General features: G+C 36.7%; 1 protein-coding gene across 1 annotated transcript in view; it reads right to left on the bottom strand.

Annotated features, from left to right (window-relative positions):
* LOC126703055 (DExH-box ATP-dependent RNA helicase DExH14) overlaps positions 1 to 6771 on the bottom strand; it is a 38086-nt gene extending 31315 nt beyond the window's left edge. The window contains exons 1-12 of the mRNA XM_050401960.1: positions 6499 to 6771; positions 6038 to 6099; positions 5731 to 5896; positions 4808 to 5258; positions 4631 to 4696; positions 4379 to 4483; positions 3944 to 4246; positions 2197 to 2313; positions 2052 to 2111; positions 1481 to 1552; positions 1233 to 1349; positions 981 to 1142 (exon numbers count right to left, since the gene is read on the bottom strand). Of these exons, the coding sequence (XP_050257917.1) occupies positions 981 to 1142; positions 1233 to 1349; positions 1481 to 1552; positions 2052 to 2111; positions 2197 to 2313; positions 3944 to 4246; positions 4379 to 4483; positions 4631 to 4696; positions 4808 to 5258; positions 5731 to 5896; positions 6038 to 6099; positions 6499 to 6608 (1791 nt within the window). The 5' untranslated portion in view covers positions 6609 to 6771. The remainder of the gene's footprint in view (positions 1 to 980; positions 1143 to 1232; positions 1350 to 1480; positions 1553 to 2051; positions 2112 to 2196; positions 2314 to 3943; positions 4247 to 4378; positions 4484 to 4630; positions 4697 to 4807; positions 5259 to 5730; positions 5897 to 6037; positions 6100 to 6498) is intronic.
* Between the last annotated feature and the right edge of the window lie 10127 nt (positions 6772 to 16898).

The raw sequence follows: 16898 nt of genomic DNA, 5'->3' as shown, positions 1-16898 counted from the left end.
CTTAATTAACCAATAAGTCCTAAAATAAAATCCAATTGACCAATAAAAATTATCGATTGGTGTTGACGTGATGTTTGTGTAAATCAGCCGGGGAAACTGTAATTCATATACTTCTTCACTCCGCTATTGCTTATGAGTTGTAGGGCATGATTTTCGCATTGTTCGGAGTTATGTAGAGCCAGAAGGGGTGGAGGATCTCCTAAAAAGCTGGAACCGCAGGCTGCATGGACCCAAAAGTCATGATTTGGAGCGTGAATCCCCATTGTCTCATATGGTGCCTATGGTGTGAAAGAAATTCATGGACCTTTGAGGGACAAGAGAAATCAGTACATGATCTTAAGACTCAAATCTTTATTTCAGTGGATGAATGCTTCGTCTCTGTTTTCTTTTGATAAGATGTTTGAGATGCTTGATTCTTGTTCTTTTGGTGCTTAGCCTATTGTCCTCTTTGTACATATCCTGTGTACCAGTTTCTACTTTTTGATTTCTAATAGAAGTTTTATTATGTATCAAAAAATAAATAAAAAATCCTCTATTGATCCATCACACTCTAACTCTATGCAATGTCCTTTAAATTATTCTTCAATTAATAGATGGTGGTCACATAAATAACCGTGTTCTACACCAACTGTCAACCTATCAAAACCTTTCTGGTACTCTCTACAGGTTCAGGACCAGATGTGTAAAAATTTTAATGGAAAAACTTGTGGCCCACCAAAAAAACAACAAAGTAAAGGAAAGAAGGATTAATGCTTGATCACATTATAACATACATAAGTATCTGACTTCTCCAAGCTGGTAAAAGAGGCACGAGTAAAGGAAGGCATAAAATTTATATGATGTTAAAAAAGTCATCAAAAGCTAAGGCCTGAGAGTGATAATGAACAATATATTACAGTGGAACAAATCTATTTAACTTCCATTGATGAAAGTGATTACTTTCAACAATGGAAAGAAATGATGATCTACTAAATCTTTACCTGACGGAGGGTCCGAGCAACAAGTGCCTCTATTACAGGGCCTCTATCGTCATTCAAGAGATGCACTTCATCGATAATTAAGAGCTTCACCATCATTGAAAGTGACATGTCACTACTCTTGCGCGTAATGACATCCCACTTTTCGGGTGTTGTCACTATCATCTGATTGACAGGCAATTAGTAAACCATTAGTTCCACCACGCATGTCTCCAAAGCAACCCTAAGCATGCCTTTAAAAAAAAAACAAGCAACCTGAGTTTCTTCAAGTTCATTCTTTGAAAGTTGCATGTCTCCAGTAAGCTCTCTCACAGTCATGTTCAGTGGAGATAAACGGTGACTAAATGTTGAAGTGACCTCTGCAGCTAATGCCTAGAAATACATGACCAGAAATAACCTATCAATCACGGTTACTGAGGCCCCCTTCCCTCCCATCCCTCAAAAAAAAATTTAGAAAAAGGGGAAGGAAAGGGGGGGAAGAGTAATGTATGGGTTGGTTTTACCTTCATAGGAGCAACATAAACTATCTTAAACTCATTTTTATGCAAGTAACCATCCTTGAAGTGCTGACCAATCTGAAATAAATCATAACACTCACTCATACATCTGAATTTCAGAAACTACAACAGACACTGCCAGTATCATTTCTTTAATTTAAGTTTAAATATGAGTTCAAAAATATTTCATGCATCACACCTAAGAAGAACTTTAAATATCATAATATCACCAATAAGTTAAAACAATCTTAAACAGTCAAAAACTGAATTTTACTCATTTATATAGAGCATAAAATTTTACATATGCATATGACATGACAAAAGGCATGCCTTTATATCAATTAAAAAAAATAAGTGAAAATAAGAGGGATATCTATAAAAATATTGGATGTATTTATTCCTCAGCTCATACAAAATCATAGGACCTCTTCCATATAACGGCACAATGTGCTCAAGGAATCACATATTATCATAAAACCAAAATTGTATTTTACTTCCACCTCATAGTGTAAAGAATAACAAAATCTAAAACCCCAAAATAGTAGAGTAATCAAGGTACAGCTAACTGATTGCACACCTCATGTAGAATGGAAATCATAGCAATATTTGTTTTGCCAGCTCCTGTTGGAGCACAAACCTGCAAGTATATGAAAACTTCAGAAATATTAAAAGCAGCGCTTTTACTAATAAGGTGTTCCTGTTACTAAAATTTGATGACTCACTAGTATATTCTCATTAGTGTAATAAACTGTTTGAAATATCCGGCTCTGGATGCGGTTCAGAGACTTGTAGCCACGAAAAGCAGCTTGTGCGAAGTCATCTAATTCCTTTATCTCAATCTGACAGCATATGATAGTTTTACACAAAATGAAGAGAAAAAATGACAACTAGAAGTAATAATAGAGTAGCAATAGCAACCCAATTGGTTATTAAAACCCGCAAGATAGACTTATCCAGAAAGAGAACTCTAATTTGTCACAATCTCTAATAGAGATTCTCTATGCTGCAACGAAATATGGTCAAATGATCATTCCAAGGCAACAAAGCATTCTATCTTACATAAAGTTCTCCAAAAGAGAGTAGTATCTACAAGCTTATGGATGAAAAGTAGTGTAAATTAATCAGTTTTTTATTTTGTTTTACACACACCTGCTGAATCTTGATCCCACAACCCCACCCTCCATCCCATTATTGTGGGCTCCATACCATTATTGTGGGAGGAGGAAGTGGAATTTGAGCTAGAGCTCATTGACTAGTGTAAATTAATCATTTATATCTTTATGCCTTTGTCTTTAGTTAATGTCAAAGAGAAAAGAAAAGGGGAAGTTTCTATAAGGTAAACAAGTCAGGTCAGACAATATTTTAGTGCTGTCACAAATGGCAATAGTCAGTTTCTTATAATTTTTTGATAATTCAATTGTTACAACAAGTGGGGAGGGGGGTTTAAAACATTTAAAGGAGACCAAACAATGCCATTGAGCGACAAGACTCTTGGCAGTTAATTTCTTATGATTTTTATTACAAAATGTAAAAATTGCACAGCAATTTTTGCTCTTGACCGCGCTTCTTAACAAAGTGTGCTAATCTTTAATTCTTTACTAAAGAATCTGCATATTCAAAAAGTGATACCATTTATATCCCATAAGGGGATCTGTAAATGTAGGGTCATGCTCTAAGAAGTTCAAATTCAGAGGTCCAGATCTGATGCAAACAAAGGGATTCCTTCTTTTCACTGTATCCTCTGATAATGCCTCCCTCCCCCAACAAGCATTTTACAACTCACAAGGAAGATTTTATACTCATCCAGTACCAATGTCATATGATATGAGTAAGCTATAGTGTTATACAGAACAGGAAATGATTGACGTGTTTTATCATAATTATCCAACCACTTGGCCCATAATGACAAGTAAAATAATGATAAATCAAGAGCTTATCAATGCTACAAATCAATGAAAAAGCTTTTCCCATATCAAATCACATTACATTAATTCAAATGCAGATTTGATTGCAACTACTTCCAGTAGAAATATAGAATCTCAAAGTGTCCAAAAGACAGAGCAAGAGAGAGAGAGAGAGAGCACCATGCAAACAGGCAAACAGGAATAAAAAGGTATTAAGTGAACACAATAGATTTGGTTTTAGACAATTCTTTAAAAATTATATGTATATACACACACATACAAACAACAAACACCTTAGTATTGTACAGTAAGAATAATAACAAGCATATCTCAACCAGATTTTTTCTTACTTACAGCAATTTGCTACACAACTTGCTCATTATCAAATCTTCCCATGTACCTTAAAATGTTCTATCTTTTTCTTTCCCCAGAATCTTGCTCTCTTATCAATTAGTGTCTCAAAGTCATCAATTTAAAGCACAAAGGACAAGAGATCACCCAATAAAAAGATATTGATGATTTACTATGATGAATATGAATGTATAACGCAACAAAAGAGAGGTACCAGTTTCTCTCCAGGTTTCATTTCTGCAGTTGGCAATGGGGGGATGATGACCTCCTCATAGCCCTTATGATGCTTCCTGACAGTTCCTTGAGGAAGAGCAGTAACTGCTAGTGAGAGGGGTCCTGGGCCAGATCCAATTAGATCATCAAATGGACTTTTCCTTTCACTTGCTTGAAGTAAAGAAGAAAAATTTGCAGCAGACAAGTCACTCTCAACCCCATATTCTGTTCCTCGTCTATGCCTTTTTTCCTCCTTGCGCCGAAGTTTATCAATTTGCCTTTCAGACTCTGTTTGAACCGTAACCTAAAACAGAAGTGGAAGCAAAGAATTGATGACAAATCTAACCTTTCAATGAATTATAGATTAATAGAAACAGTTTTTTTCTCTTCGCACAGAGATTTGATAGATTTTTTTCATACAAAATTGAGATGGTACCTGAGTACCATAACTCGGCATTCGTGATTGTGTATTTGAAGTCGTTTTGTCAGATTTCAGTACAAGCTTACCATGATGGATAGCATCAACAAGTTGCTTCCGATGCTGGAAAAAGAAAGAATGTTTAAACCGTCATCAGGAAAATTCCAGATTAAATTTCAACATTATGTCAGCAATATGAATTTCTTTTGATAAGGGGACAGATGTTGCAAGATAAATGCATGAATCAATAAGAACTGTTCATGTTCTTACCGATACAAGTTCTTGAACAGTCTCGAATGCACTATCCCCAACAAGATCCAACAAATCACCAGCAATCTTCACAAAAATTCAAGATAAAGATATTTTAAATCGTCAAAAACCTATTTTCTTCACATGCATGCTCAAAAACTACACTCATAAAGCCAAAATAAGAATAATTATTGATACCGCCTCGCCAGGTTTGTCTGAATCAAGCACCCGGCAAATGGCCATTGCCAGTTCGTCGCGTGAAAGCAGTGAAGTACTTCCCCCAACTATCCGTTCACATGCATCTCTTAACCAACTCAAATTATGGTTTCCCCCATCAGAAGCAGAAGGGTAATGTGGAGAGCTGTCATGTTCATACCAGCCTTCATGAAACAAAGAAGGTACAGTCCTTTCCTCACCCAATAATTCCCCATCCTCCAAAGAAACATCTACCAGAAACCGAGCAGGTGCTTGAAAAACAAGGTCAGCTCCAAATTCTATATCATCGCCACTCCCATTTACGTGCCACTCTGAAATAAGTGGAGGCCCATGGTCACTAGGCTGCAATCTAAAAAGATTTTGAGCTAGAGAGGCAACTCTCCGCAGGTTAGCATCAGAAACCATGTGACCAAGAAGTTTTTGCAAGTCCAACCTGCATTTCAGAATCACTAACTGTAATCACTACTAGCTCAAGTTACACACTCAATCTACATTTAAGATAAACCAAATGAAGGGGACTATTCATGCACCATGGTGTATTTCATTTGGAAAGTAGTATCTGCTTTTATGAATTTTTACTTCTGGGCTGCAATTTATGCTTAATGTGTTACCATTTTTATCTCAGATTATGCAAATTCTTCACCAATAAGTTCACAACAATCATAGTTAAACCAGCTCTGTTTTAAGTGTTATTTGTAAACTACACACTTTGAACCAACAACCTCACCCTTCACCTTGCTCTTGTTAAGAGAGGAGGTGTCATTTGAGCTAGAGCTCATTGGTGAAAATCATAATTAAACCAACATGCCGCTTACCACATAGCAAACAACACTTCATAATGTGATTTTATTTTCAATTTGAACAGAAAGAACATTAAAAATAAAAAAAGGACATCTAACTCTTACTTCTTCTCAGCAATATTTCTATCAACATTGTCCTCCTCCACTGGACCAAAAAGATGATAAGCAGTGAGTGCCACCTCACGAAACGCTTCAGAGGGCACTTCTCCATCAATCAACTCCACTACCGCCGCAATGAACTGTTTATATGCTTGTCGAACTTCAAAAGAAGCTGCTCCACATATTTGCATTAACAGAGGAACATCATAACAAATTCAATGAGAAATAAATAAATACATCCACACAAAGATACATACACACACACACACACATATATATATATTGAGTAATATATAAGCATTTAGAAAAATACCTTCTTCCCATTGATATACAATTTTCCGTGCAAGTTCAGATTCATCAATTGTGCTCGCAGAACTAATCATACAGTTCAAAATTAAAATAATTATTTTTCATAATATCAAGCATAAAACAATAAAACAATAAGAACTAAAGAAATGCTTGAAATGAATGTGGCAATCAATGTCATAGACCCTACAAAGCGTTACCTCTCCGTTTGGTTGCCAAGAAAGCAAAAGAAAATCAAGATTACATAACATTTTAAATCCTGTGCCTTAAATTTGGTAAAATTTTCCAAACTGTACTAAACTCACTTGAAAAGATTTAAAAAGATAATTTTACCTTGTTCTTGTTCTTTATTAATTATTTAAACAATTTAGGATTCAGAATTCTGGTTTCCCATACTTTCCTATGATTTTCTTGGCAACCAAACAGAGAATAGACGAAGAATGAAAATGAATTGAGAGGAATGGTTACTTCCGAGGCTTGTTGAGGTTCTCGAGGATGAGTTTCCGATGGAGATAGGCCTGGTCGACATCGAAGGGGTTTCTCAGAGAGTTAGTCAAGCGAGGAAGTTGGACCAACATTCTTGCCGATTTTGCGTGTGGAGGTTTAAACTTTTCTGAAACCCTAGAAAGCTTTTCTTCTCGGAGAAGATCTTTGTGCGAAGGTTTTTTCTGAAATTCTTGAAACGTTTCTTTCTTGGTGCAATTTTTGTCGCCGGAGCGAGAGGTTGAAGAAGAAGTTGAAGGTGTGTTTCGGATTTATATGTGTGAGGCATGGCAAAATGGCAAAACGGCAAAGACGGCATGCCGTTTTCAATCAGACGACACCCCAAATGCCCAAACTTCGATTTGAATTTAAATCTCCATAATTTTTTTTTGGATAAACTTTTTTAATTCAATTCGTAGTTTACATTATGCACCTAAAGTTTGGGAAGTCTTTGCACATAGGTGCACATTTATCAATATGTGTGTGTGAGAGAGATAATTAGATAGTTAAGAGAAGATAAATTTAAATTTTGAATGTGTCTATTAAACAACTCAAAAGTATTAGTTAAATTACAAAACTTTTAGCGCGCTTATATTAATATTATTAGTATGAAAATTATAAATTGTAATGGTACTATTGATGTTAGGTTAGGTTTTAAAGTATATAAGATATTAGTTCGACCAGAACATCTGGAGGTACTGAAGTAGTTTTTTCTTGCAATTTTTATGATATTAGTTATGCCAAATTTCTCATTACATTGCTATTATGTGTATAATTTTGAAAATCGTTATTGGATACTACATATATAATATCATTTCATAATTACTGTCCCTAAAATTCTACAAAATACAATACAAAATAAAATAATAAATTCATCCAATAATATCTCCTAAATTGAATAGGGATAGGTGTATGAGGTCGTTCAGCTCAATTACAATTTGTTACGTTCAAGATTTTGGCATACAAAATATCTAAATAAAATAGTATAAAAAAATATGTTCATTAGTTCAGGAAAAAAATAACAACAAAAATCTAATTTGTATGAAAAGCTAACAAAAGCAAAATTCAATTTTGAATCTAGTTAAATTTTTTCTAAGCATTGGTTGCGTGTGTGTGTATATGATTAGGTTTTTTATGGTTTACTTATATTGAATTCCTTATTTTCTACATTGAATTAACTCACTTGGTACAAAAATTAAAAAAACTTATATTAGATGAGACACGTGACGCAAAATTATACTATAATTGAATTCCAATTTTTACACTAAATTAACTAACTTGGCACCAAAATTTAAAAACTTAGATTAGATGAAACATGTGGCACAAAATTAAACTCTAATTAAATTCTAATTTGAAATTTAATTGGATTTTCTCTCATCTTTACATATATATATATATATATATATATATTAGGTTCTACAATTGAAGTCCAATTTTGCGCCATGTGTCATCAATAATTTATTTTTAAAAAGAGTTTTATATCTTAATTTTGGAGTCAAATGTGAAACCATGTTATAAATATCCATCCAAGTGAGTTATTGCGTACAAAAACCAAAGAGTATATAATTAATGAATATAAAAAAAATAAATTAAAAAATGGACAATTTGTATTTTCTACCTAATAATATTATTATAAGACTTTTTAAAGAGTTAAAAAAAATATAAGAACGATTATCAATAATATTTAAATTATATATGTAAGAATTATAGTATGCATTTAAATGTATATCTTTTGAGTATATTTATGCATATGCATGGAGTTACAAGCCTGTTGATTAGCTCACTTGGCACAAAAATTAAAAAACTTATATTAGATAAGACACGTGGTGTTAAATTAAATTCTAATTTTTACATTGGTTAACTAACTTGGCACAAAAATTTTAAAAATTTAGATTAGATAGGACACATGGCACAATATATATATATATATATAAACTGAAGTGTAGTATTTATTGTCATTCTCTAACTCATTAAATCCAACTCACTATGAACAACCTTATACATTCTTTAACTCATTAAATCCAACTCACCATTAATTTAGCCTTCTTCTAACTTTCAACTCTTCATTTTTCCTTTCAAAACCGTTTCGCTCTTTTGAAGTTTAAACCCTTAATTGTCACTCTTATGATTAACTATGTTATTTTTAACACTATAAATTTCCAATTGTTCTCTCTACCTCCACGAAAGTTGCCAAAGTGGCATTAGATTTGGAAAGTCCCTTTGAGGTGTGTTATTTCCCTTCTTATTTTTTTCTTTTCCCCCAACTTCGGTTTTTTCTTTGGATTTCTAAAGTTTGTGGATAATATGCCTTTTTTGTGAGTTGCCGACAATGTGACCACTTTGGGGCCATGGGTGGCCAGGATTGATTTGTCGATTATGAGAAGGGTTTTCAAGAATTAGAAATCACTACAACAACTTTTTACTTCATATTCATGTTGTACAATTTTTATTTTATAATTGTCTTTTTCCCGTTCAATTTGTTTATCTTAGACATTTGTTTAACTGTATGTAAAAAAAAACAAAAAAAAAAAAAAAAAAAACCAAAATTTAATGTATTTACCTCTGATAGTTTTAAAACAACAATAGAGTATATACTGTAATTATACTCCAATTATTGCTTTCGTATTTGTTGACTCAATGGTTCTTTTTTGTTGTGGGACCTTTCTCAATTTTTGTTTGGCTTCGACAAATATTATGTTTAGCACACATTTTCTTATTATGTGTAGCACATAATAATTTGATCTTGCAGTCCAAGAGACAACAAAAAATCTACCTCAAAATTTTGGTCACGACGAAATAGAAAATCTCAAAATATGATTGCAAGTTTAATTTTTATCTAATTTTGATAATACTAAATGTGGAATTTGGTTCTTGCAAGGTTTAGGATCTCTGAACTAGATAGATGAGAGTTTGACAATGAAGATTTCTTAAGTAACCAGAGACACTTCTAAGGAACTTTAAGAGAAAAAATTAAGTTTTTTCAAAACTTCCATTATTATATATAGTATAGATATATATAGACATTGTTTTTGGTTTTTGATTCTTTATTGATTTGATGATTTAGTTATTAAAAAAACCAAAAATAATTGAATAGGAATGGATAATACTTTTAAAAATAGTTCAATTTTTAAGGAGAACAAACTATTTTCAATAATTTTTAGAGAATAAATTATACATTATACCATATTACAAAATAATTATATATTCACATGCATCGAAAAAGCAAAGAAGAAAACATCCTTCGCGCAAGTTTTTTTACTTCTTGCGCCCTTACTAGTAAATGGGCTCTTTTTCCAATGAGGCATTCTGGTAGGAAGGCCAACCGCTACATAAGTCGCCATCAGTCTTGGAGAGAAGCAAGCTACCTTTCTTTGATCCACCTTCTTGGGCAGGGAAAAGAACAAAAATAGGCCACGGATGGTCGCATGAGTCTGCGACTAGTTTATATATATAATAATAGGTGAAGTTGAGAAAAACTCAAATTAGAATTCCAAATTAGAGTTCCAATTTGAGCCATGTGTCCTACATTATTTATTTTTAAAAAGTTTTATTTATTAATTTTTGAATCAAATGTGGGACCACATTATAAATATTAATCCAAGTGAGTTATTAAGTACAAAACCCAAAAAGTCTATAATAAATGAATAGTTAAAAAAAAAGTGCTTCATAATATTAAAAAAAAAAAAAAAAAAAAAAAAAAAAACATAAACAATTTACATTTTGTACCTAATAATATTCTTATAAATTTTTTTAAAGAATCAACAAAATATAAATATATCTATGCATATGCATGAGGTTACAAGCTAGTTTATATATATAATAATAGGTAAAGTTGAGAGAAAATCCAATTAGATTTCAAATTAGAATTCAACTAGAGTTTAATTTTGCGTCACATGTCCCATCTAAAATAAGTGTTAAAATTTTTGTATCAAGTGAATTAATTCAACGTAAAAATTAGATTTTAATTAGAGTTTAATTTTGCGACATGTGTCCCATTTAATCTAAGTTTTTTTTAATTTTTGTGTCAAATTAGTTAATTTAGTGTAAAAAAAAAGGAGTCTAATATAAGCAAACCACAAAAAACATAAATTTTGAATGATTTTATATTTATGAGTTTTTTTTTTTATAAAACTAAAAATAATTCAAGTTTATAAGTCATCTATATATATATATATATATAGAATGTTAGGTTTAAGTTACACCTGGTGTAATTTTAATTGCCATATCATCAATCAATTGTTAAAATTCAAGTTTTTTATAGTTTAAAATAATACATAGAAGATGAATTTATAGATCAAATGGTAAATAACATCTGATTGATATGAAAATTTGCATGCATATAAAGAACATATTGAATATGTAATTCAACGATTAGATTTTCAAAGTATTAATTCAATAACAAGTTATTAGATGGTGTAATATTGCTTAGAGTTACACTAGATGTAACTTGAACCCAACCCACATATATATATATATATATGTAGGGACACGATTCTCAAACGGCCCAACAATGACGTTGGGCTCGCGCGTGGAGGATCCCTCACAATAAAATTTGTAGAGAGTGGGCTTAAAAGGCTGGCGTTTGGTCACAGGGCGTTGGTCCAGATCGGACTTTAGGGTAGCTTAGATAAGGAAAGGCTTCAGCCTGGATATCCAAGCCCTACAACTTTGTAACTTGAAGGTTTGGATTCCTCGGATCATGTCCGAAGAGCACTACTGCCTTTCTCCGGTTGTCCGGCGGTGGGTTTTTCGTGGTGGTGTACACGTATTGTCCGGTCATTCTCCTCCCTGGAGTTTTTTCCAGGAAGTGAGATGGGGATTTTCTTTTAATTAGTTTACCTTACCTTTTATACTGGCCTACGTTTGTTGTCCCTCGTCCACGTGTAGGGTCAACTTTTCCAGGACTGATACTTGTCCCGTCAATCTAATCCCAGAATTGTTGGGGATGGTTAATAAAGCCTAAAAATCAGGTTCTGTTAGGTGTAAAGTCTTATCAGTGAAGGGTATTAAGGACAACTTCCTTGAGATATTTTAGATCTTCTTACGGATTTGTCCTTATAGCTCTCTTTTATCCCTTTTGTCAAGGGAACTTTAGGCTTGCCGAGGACTAAACCGTCCTCGGCTGCATATCTGGGCCATTCTCGGCCTTATACTTTTAAGCTTGGGCCATAACTCTTTTCAGCTTGGGCCTGCGGGCTCCCCATGAGCAAGTGGGCCCGGCCCATAAACTATTGGGCCCCACAATAGCCCCTCAAAACCTTGCTGTCCAACACCTTGGTTGGAAAGGTGGGTTTTGGTGATACCGAGCCTTATTGTGGTTCATTTATTTCAGTCCTTGAATGACGTTGGCGATTCTTCACCTCTCCAGGGAATGCGCCGGTCTACGAGACGTTTCCCTCAATTTACGCGCGATGCGTTTATGCCGTTTGGTTATCCGAAGCATGCCTTTAATATCTTCCTTTTACGAGACCTCCCAGATTCAACGGTTTCTGATAGCATGGGGGAATGAAACGGGTGTATTGATGCTTGCAGATCTCCTTGGAGATCTGCACACATTAAGTAATCTCCTATTCGTCCCCTATATAAAGAGAAGAAACAAGAGTTGTTTCTCCCACAGATGAATCCCTTTAATCCCCACAGAATTTGAAACCCTTAGATTCCTTCCGGAGTTTATTCTTGCTCTCCGGTTACATCTTAGCCTAAAATACACTCACCGTAGTATTACGCAATGAAGGAACCATTCCCTTCCCAGAAACACTATGTTCTAGCGAAGCTCAAAATGGCTCGGTCAGGGCAAAGATGGCGAAGACTCAAAATTTGTCCCGCCGTCCTTTTAGCCAAAATCCGAAGCAGGAGCTCGTCACGTCACACTTTCGGCGTGGTTGAGCCGAGGAAGCACATCATCATTACCACCCGCTCTTTCACGAGCATATCTAATATGGCGCCAGCGTGTTAGGAGTCAGGAATGGGGCAGGGACTAAGTGCCCCTGCTTCTTCCTCTCTTTGTTCACTGGCGCCCCCCTTTGCCTCTCTCTCTTCTTCTCCTCCTTCCTACTCATGTCCTCCATCTTCTTCATTCATCTCCTCCATCTTCTGCTCATGTCCTCCATCTTCTTTTTCCTTTGCGCTCCTTGATGTCAAGAGCTTGCTGAAGTGCTTCCATGTGTTCCAATTCTTCTTCCTTCTCCTTCATCTTTTTCTAAAGGAAGTTCTTCTCCTGATATGAGCAGTACGGAGGCAGAGATTGGAGAGACTTTGAAGGCGAGTTTAAAAGACACCTGACCATTCACTGATCTGTATTGCGGATGCTATTGTTGCTTTTAGCAATTCATTTTTTGTATAGGCTTGTTTAAGCCCTTCTTTGTACGTTGTAATAATTTTTCATATTAATAAAAGTTATTGTTATTCTACTTCGCATGTTCTATTTATATGTTTTAATAAATTTGCAAACACTGCTCGGCACAATAGTATAGCATTTGAATCAATGACAACTAAGGCTAAAATACGTGCTAATAAAAAAATGCCACCATAACTTTTAACAGAATTACTTAACATAGCAATGCTGACCAGGGAGGGACGACACTTACCTCAGAATTAGCCTAGATGAGGACTGATATTCGATACGGTGTGAGAAGTAACTATACGAGGACATGTCATCCGCAAAACGAACAGTTTCCTTAGGCTATTGAATAGGGGGTCATCTTGCCATCTTAACATACTGGCCTTAACATTTTACAGTATTTGAGCCGAGGATTTTCCCGTCCGAGCAGTTGGCGTTCAGATAAGGCTTGAGTCCGAGGACCATGCAATGCCTTGGTTCTGTCCAAAACTTTTTAGAGTACTTGGTTTCCCCATAGGCTTGAGTCCGAGGACCATGCAATGCCTTGGTTCTGTCCAAAACTTTTTAGAGTACTTGGTTTCCCCATAGGCTTGAGTCCGAGGACCATGCAATGCCTTGGTTCTATCCAAAACTTTTTAGAGTACTTGGTTTCCCCATAGGCTTGAGTCCGAGGACCATGCAATGCCTTTGTTCTGTCCAAAACTTTTTAGAGTACTCGGTTTCCCCATAGGCTTGAGTCCGAGGACCATGCAATGCCTTGGTTCTGTCCAAAACTTTTTGAGTTCAATTTCTCCCTTTCTTCAGGTATATCACGAGGCGCAGAGCAGGAGGTTGCCCTCGTGAGCGGATATTCCTCGATGTGGACCATAGTCCCTGGACCTTTATGCAGAACGGGCCTGGGCCGCAAATTCACTAGGCCCACGAATTAAGAGGTATTTATGCAGTCTTTGGCCACGCGGTACTTTTGATGTCCCAGTGTTCGAGGTGCGCCTTTACGAGGCCCCTTTAATCTTGTGGTTGCAGTTGACGTTGGAAGTTGGGCCAGAGCCATTTTGTCTGTAGCGTTCCTTGGGACGCTGCTTGAGTTGACTGCCATCACCTTGTCTTTTCAAATAAATAGGAGGGAGAGAGAGTTGCTTTATATACACACAGCTCCTTCAGTTTCCCCCCAAATCACAACTCCTATATTCAGTGTTGTCCTCCCTTAGCACAACATGTTTGAGGCGAGGGTTGGGAAGAAGGAACTCTCTCCGCCACGGAAGCGCCGTGCCCTCCTGAGACTCAAAATGGTGAGGTATGGGCACAGGAAGCATAAGTTCAAGAGAATACTCCATTTCGATCGAGGGGAAAGGATGTCTCTCCCTCTTTTAGTCAAAATCCGAAGCAGGTTCTGTTCATACCAGAACTTTGGTGTGTCAGAAGAAAGATTCTCCGCCATCAGCGCCTTTGCCTTGTGGTAGGCAAATATTTAGAGAAAGCCCCTCAACTTCCAACTCCCTGCACCTTTCCTTCAGCGGTGTCAGGCTCCAGTTGGGTCTCTTTTGCTGTTTGAGTTGTGGGCATGTGAAAGCATTGAGGAAGAACAAGGTTTTGGAGCTGTAGCCAACCTCTCCTCTGATCTACTTTCTCGGCTTTATCTTATTCTTTTATATCTTCCTTTCTTTTTGGTTATGTAGTGAGCTTTGACACAAACTGATTCCAGCTTTTCATTGTACGCTGTACTATTTCTTTGTTTTAGTGAAAATAGAAATTTATTTACATGTTTTAAGTACTGGTCTTTTGGCAACACTACTTTGTGAATGGGTGTGCTCCATGTGTGTATTTCTTCGAGAATATTTAGAGCAAGATACCTTGAAACATAATCTTACTAACTCTAATCTACCAATACTACCAGGCATTATACCGATAATTCATAGTAAGTCAAACTTAGGAAACTAACCGGGGTAACAGTTGAATATTCTGTGATAAGCGCGTGAATACCGTCCAAGGCTGAATCTCTAAATAATCCATCCGAGCAATCGACTGGGAAGTAGGGAACTCCAATTGTGCTTTTGTGTACTTGGTTTCCCCATAGGCTTGAATCCGAGGACCATGCAAGGCCTAGGTTCCGTCCAAAACTTATGGCTTTTATTTTGTGTACTTGGTTTCCCCATAGGCTTGGGTCCGAGAACCATACAAGGTCTTGGTTCTGTCCAAAACTTATAAGATATCTTTTTTGTACTTGGTTTCCCCATAGGCTTGGGTCCGAGGACCATACAATGCCTTGGTTATGTCCAGAACTTGTAAGATATCTTTTTTGTACTTGGTTTCCCCATAGGCTTGGGTCCGAGGACCATACAATGCCTTGATTCTGTCCAAAACTTATGGTTTTTATTTTGTGTACTTGGTTTCCCCATAGGCTTGGGTCCGAGAACCATACAAGGCCTTGGTTCTGTCCAAAACTTGTAAGATATCTTTTTTGTACTTGGTTTCCCCATAGGCTTGGGTCCGAGGACCATACAATGCCTTGGTTCTGTCCAAAACTTGTAAGATATCTTTTTTGTACTTGGTTTCCCCATAGGCTTGGGTCCGAGGACCATACAATGCCTTGGTTCTGTCCAAAACTTGTAAGATATCTTTTTTGTACTTGGTTTCCCCATAGGCTTGGGTCCGAGGACCATACAATGCCTTGGTTCTGTCCAAAACTTATGGTTTTTATTTTGTGTACTTGGTTTCCCCATAGGCTTGGGTCCGAGAACCATACAAGGCCTTGGTTCTGTCCAAAACTCGTAAGATATCTTTTTTGTACTTGATTTCCCCATAGGCTTGGGTCCGAGGACCACACAATGCCTTGGTTCTGTCCAAAACTTGTAAGATATCTTTTTTGTACTTGGTTTCCCCATAGGCTTGGGTCCGAGGACCATACAATGCCTTGGTTCTGTCCAAAACTTGTAAGATATCTTTTTTGTACTTGATTTCCCCATAGGCTTGGGTCCGAGGACCATACAATGCCTTGGTTCTGTCCAAAATTTGTAAGATATCTTTTTTGTACTTGGTTTCCCCATAGGCTTGGGTCCGAGGACCATACAATGCCTTGGTTCTGTCCAAAACTTGTAAGATATCTTTTTTGTACTTGGTTTCCCCATAGGCTTGGGTCCGAGGACCATACAATGCCTTGGTTCTGTCCAAAACTTGTAAGATATCTTTTTTGTACTTGGTTTCCCCATAGGCTTGGGTCCGAGGACCATACAATGCCTTGGTTCTGTCCAAAACTTGTAAGATTTCTTTTTAAGTAGTTTTTTCTCTATACTTATTTATTTTTCGAAGGTTAGCCCCTAGGCCAGGGAGGGGAGAGTTGGCTTGAGGTCGGAAGCCCTTAGAGCTGCCCGTGCCGTTAGCAGTGCAAGGCGTAGCCCCTAGCAGAAGCTTATGGCGGAGCAACAACTGCACGTCGCCGGAGATGGGAAAAACTCGTGAATCTCTGCTTGCTAGAGAGCTGACTCATGCGCCACCCGTGCCAACGCGCAAGCCTTCCCACAGACGGCGCCAATTGTAGGGACACGATTCTCAAACGGCCCAACAATGACGTTGGGCTCGCGCGTGGAGGATCCCTCACAATAAAATTTGTAGAGAGTGGGCTTAAAAGGCTGGCGTTTGGTCACAGGGCGTTGGTCCAGACCGGACTTTAGGGTAGCTTAGATAAGGAAAGGCTTCAGCTTGGATATCCAAGCCCTACAATTTTGTAACTTGAGGGTTTGGACTCCTCGGATCATGTCCGAGGAGCACTACTGCCTTTCTCCGGTTGCCCGGCGGTGGGTTTTTCGTGGTGGTGTACACATATTGTCCGGTCATTCTCCTCCCTGGAGTTTTTTCCAGGAAGTGAGATGGGGATCTTCTTTTAATTAGTTTACCTTACCTTTTATACTGGCCTACGTTTGTTGTCCCTCATCCACGTGTAGGGTCAACTTTTCCAGAACTGATACTTGTCCCGTCAATCTAATCCCAGAATTGTTGGGGATGGTTAATAAAGTCTAAAAATCAGGTTCTGTTAGGTGTAAAGTCTTAT

The sequence above is a fragment of the Quercus robur genome, chromosome 10 (genome assembly GCF_932294415.1).
Source record: "Quercus robur chromosome 10, dhQueRobu3.1, whole genome shotgun sequence".
NCBI lineage: Eukaryota > Viridiplantae > Streptophyta > Magnoliopsida > Fagales > Fagaceae > Quercus > Quercus robur.
Note: the sequence above shows the minus strand (reverse complement) of the source record. Positions and strands in the feature narration are given on the sequence as shown.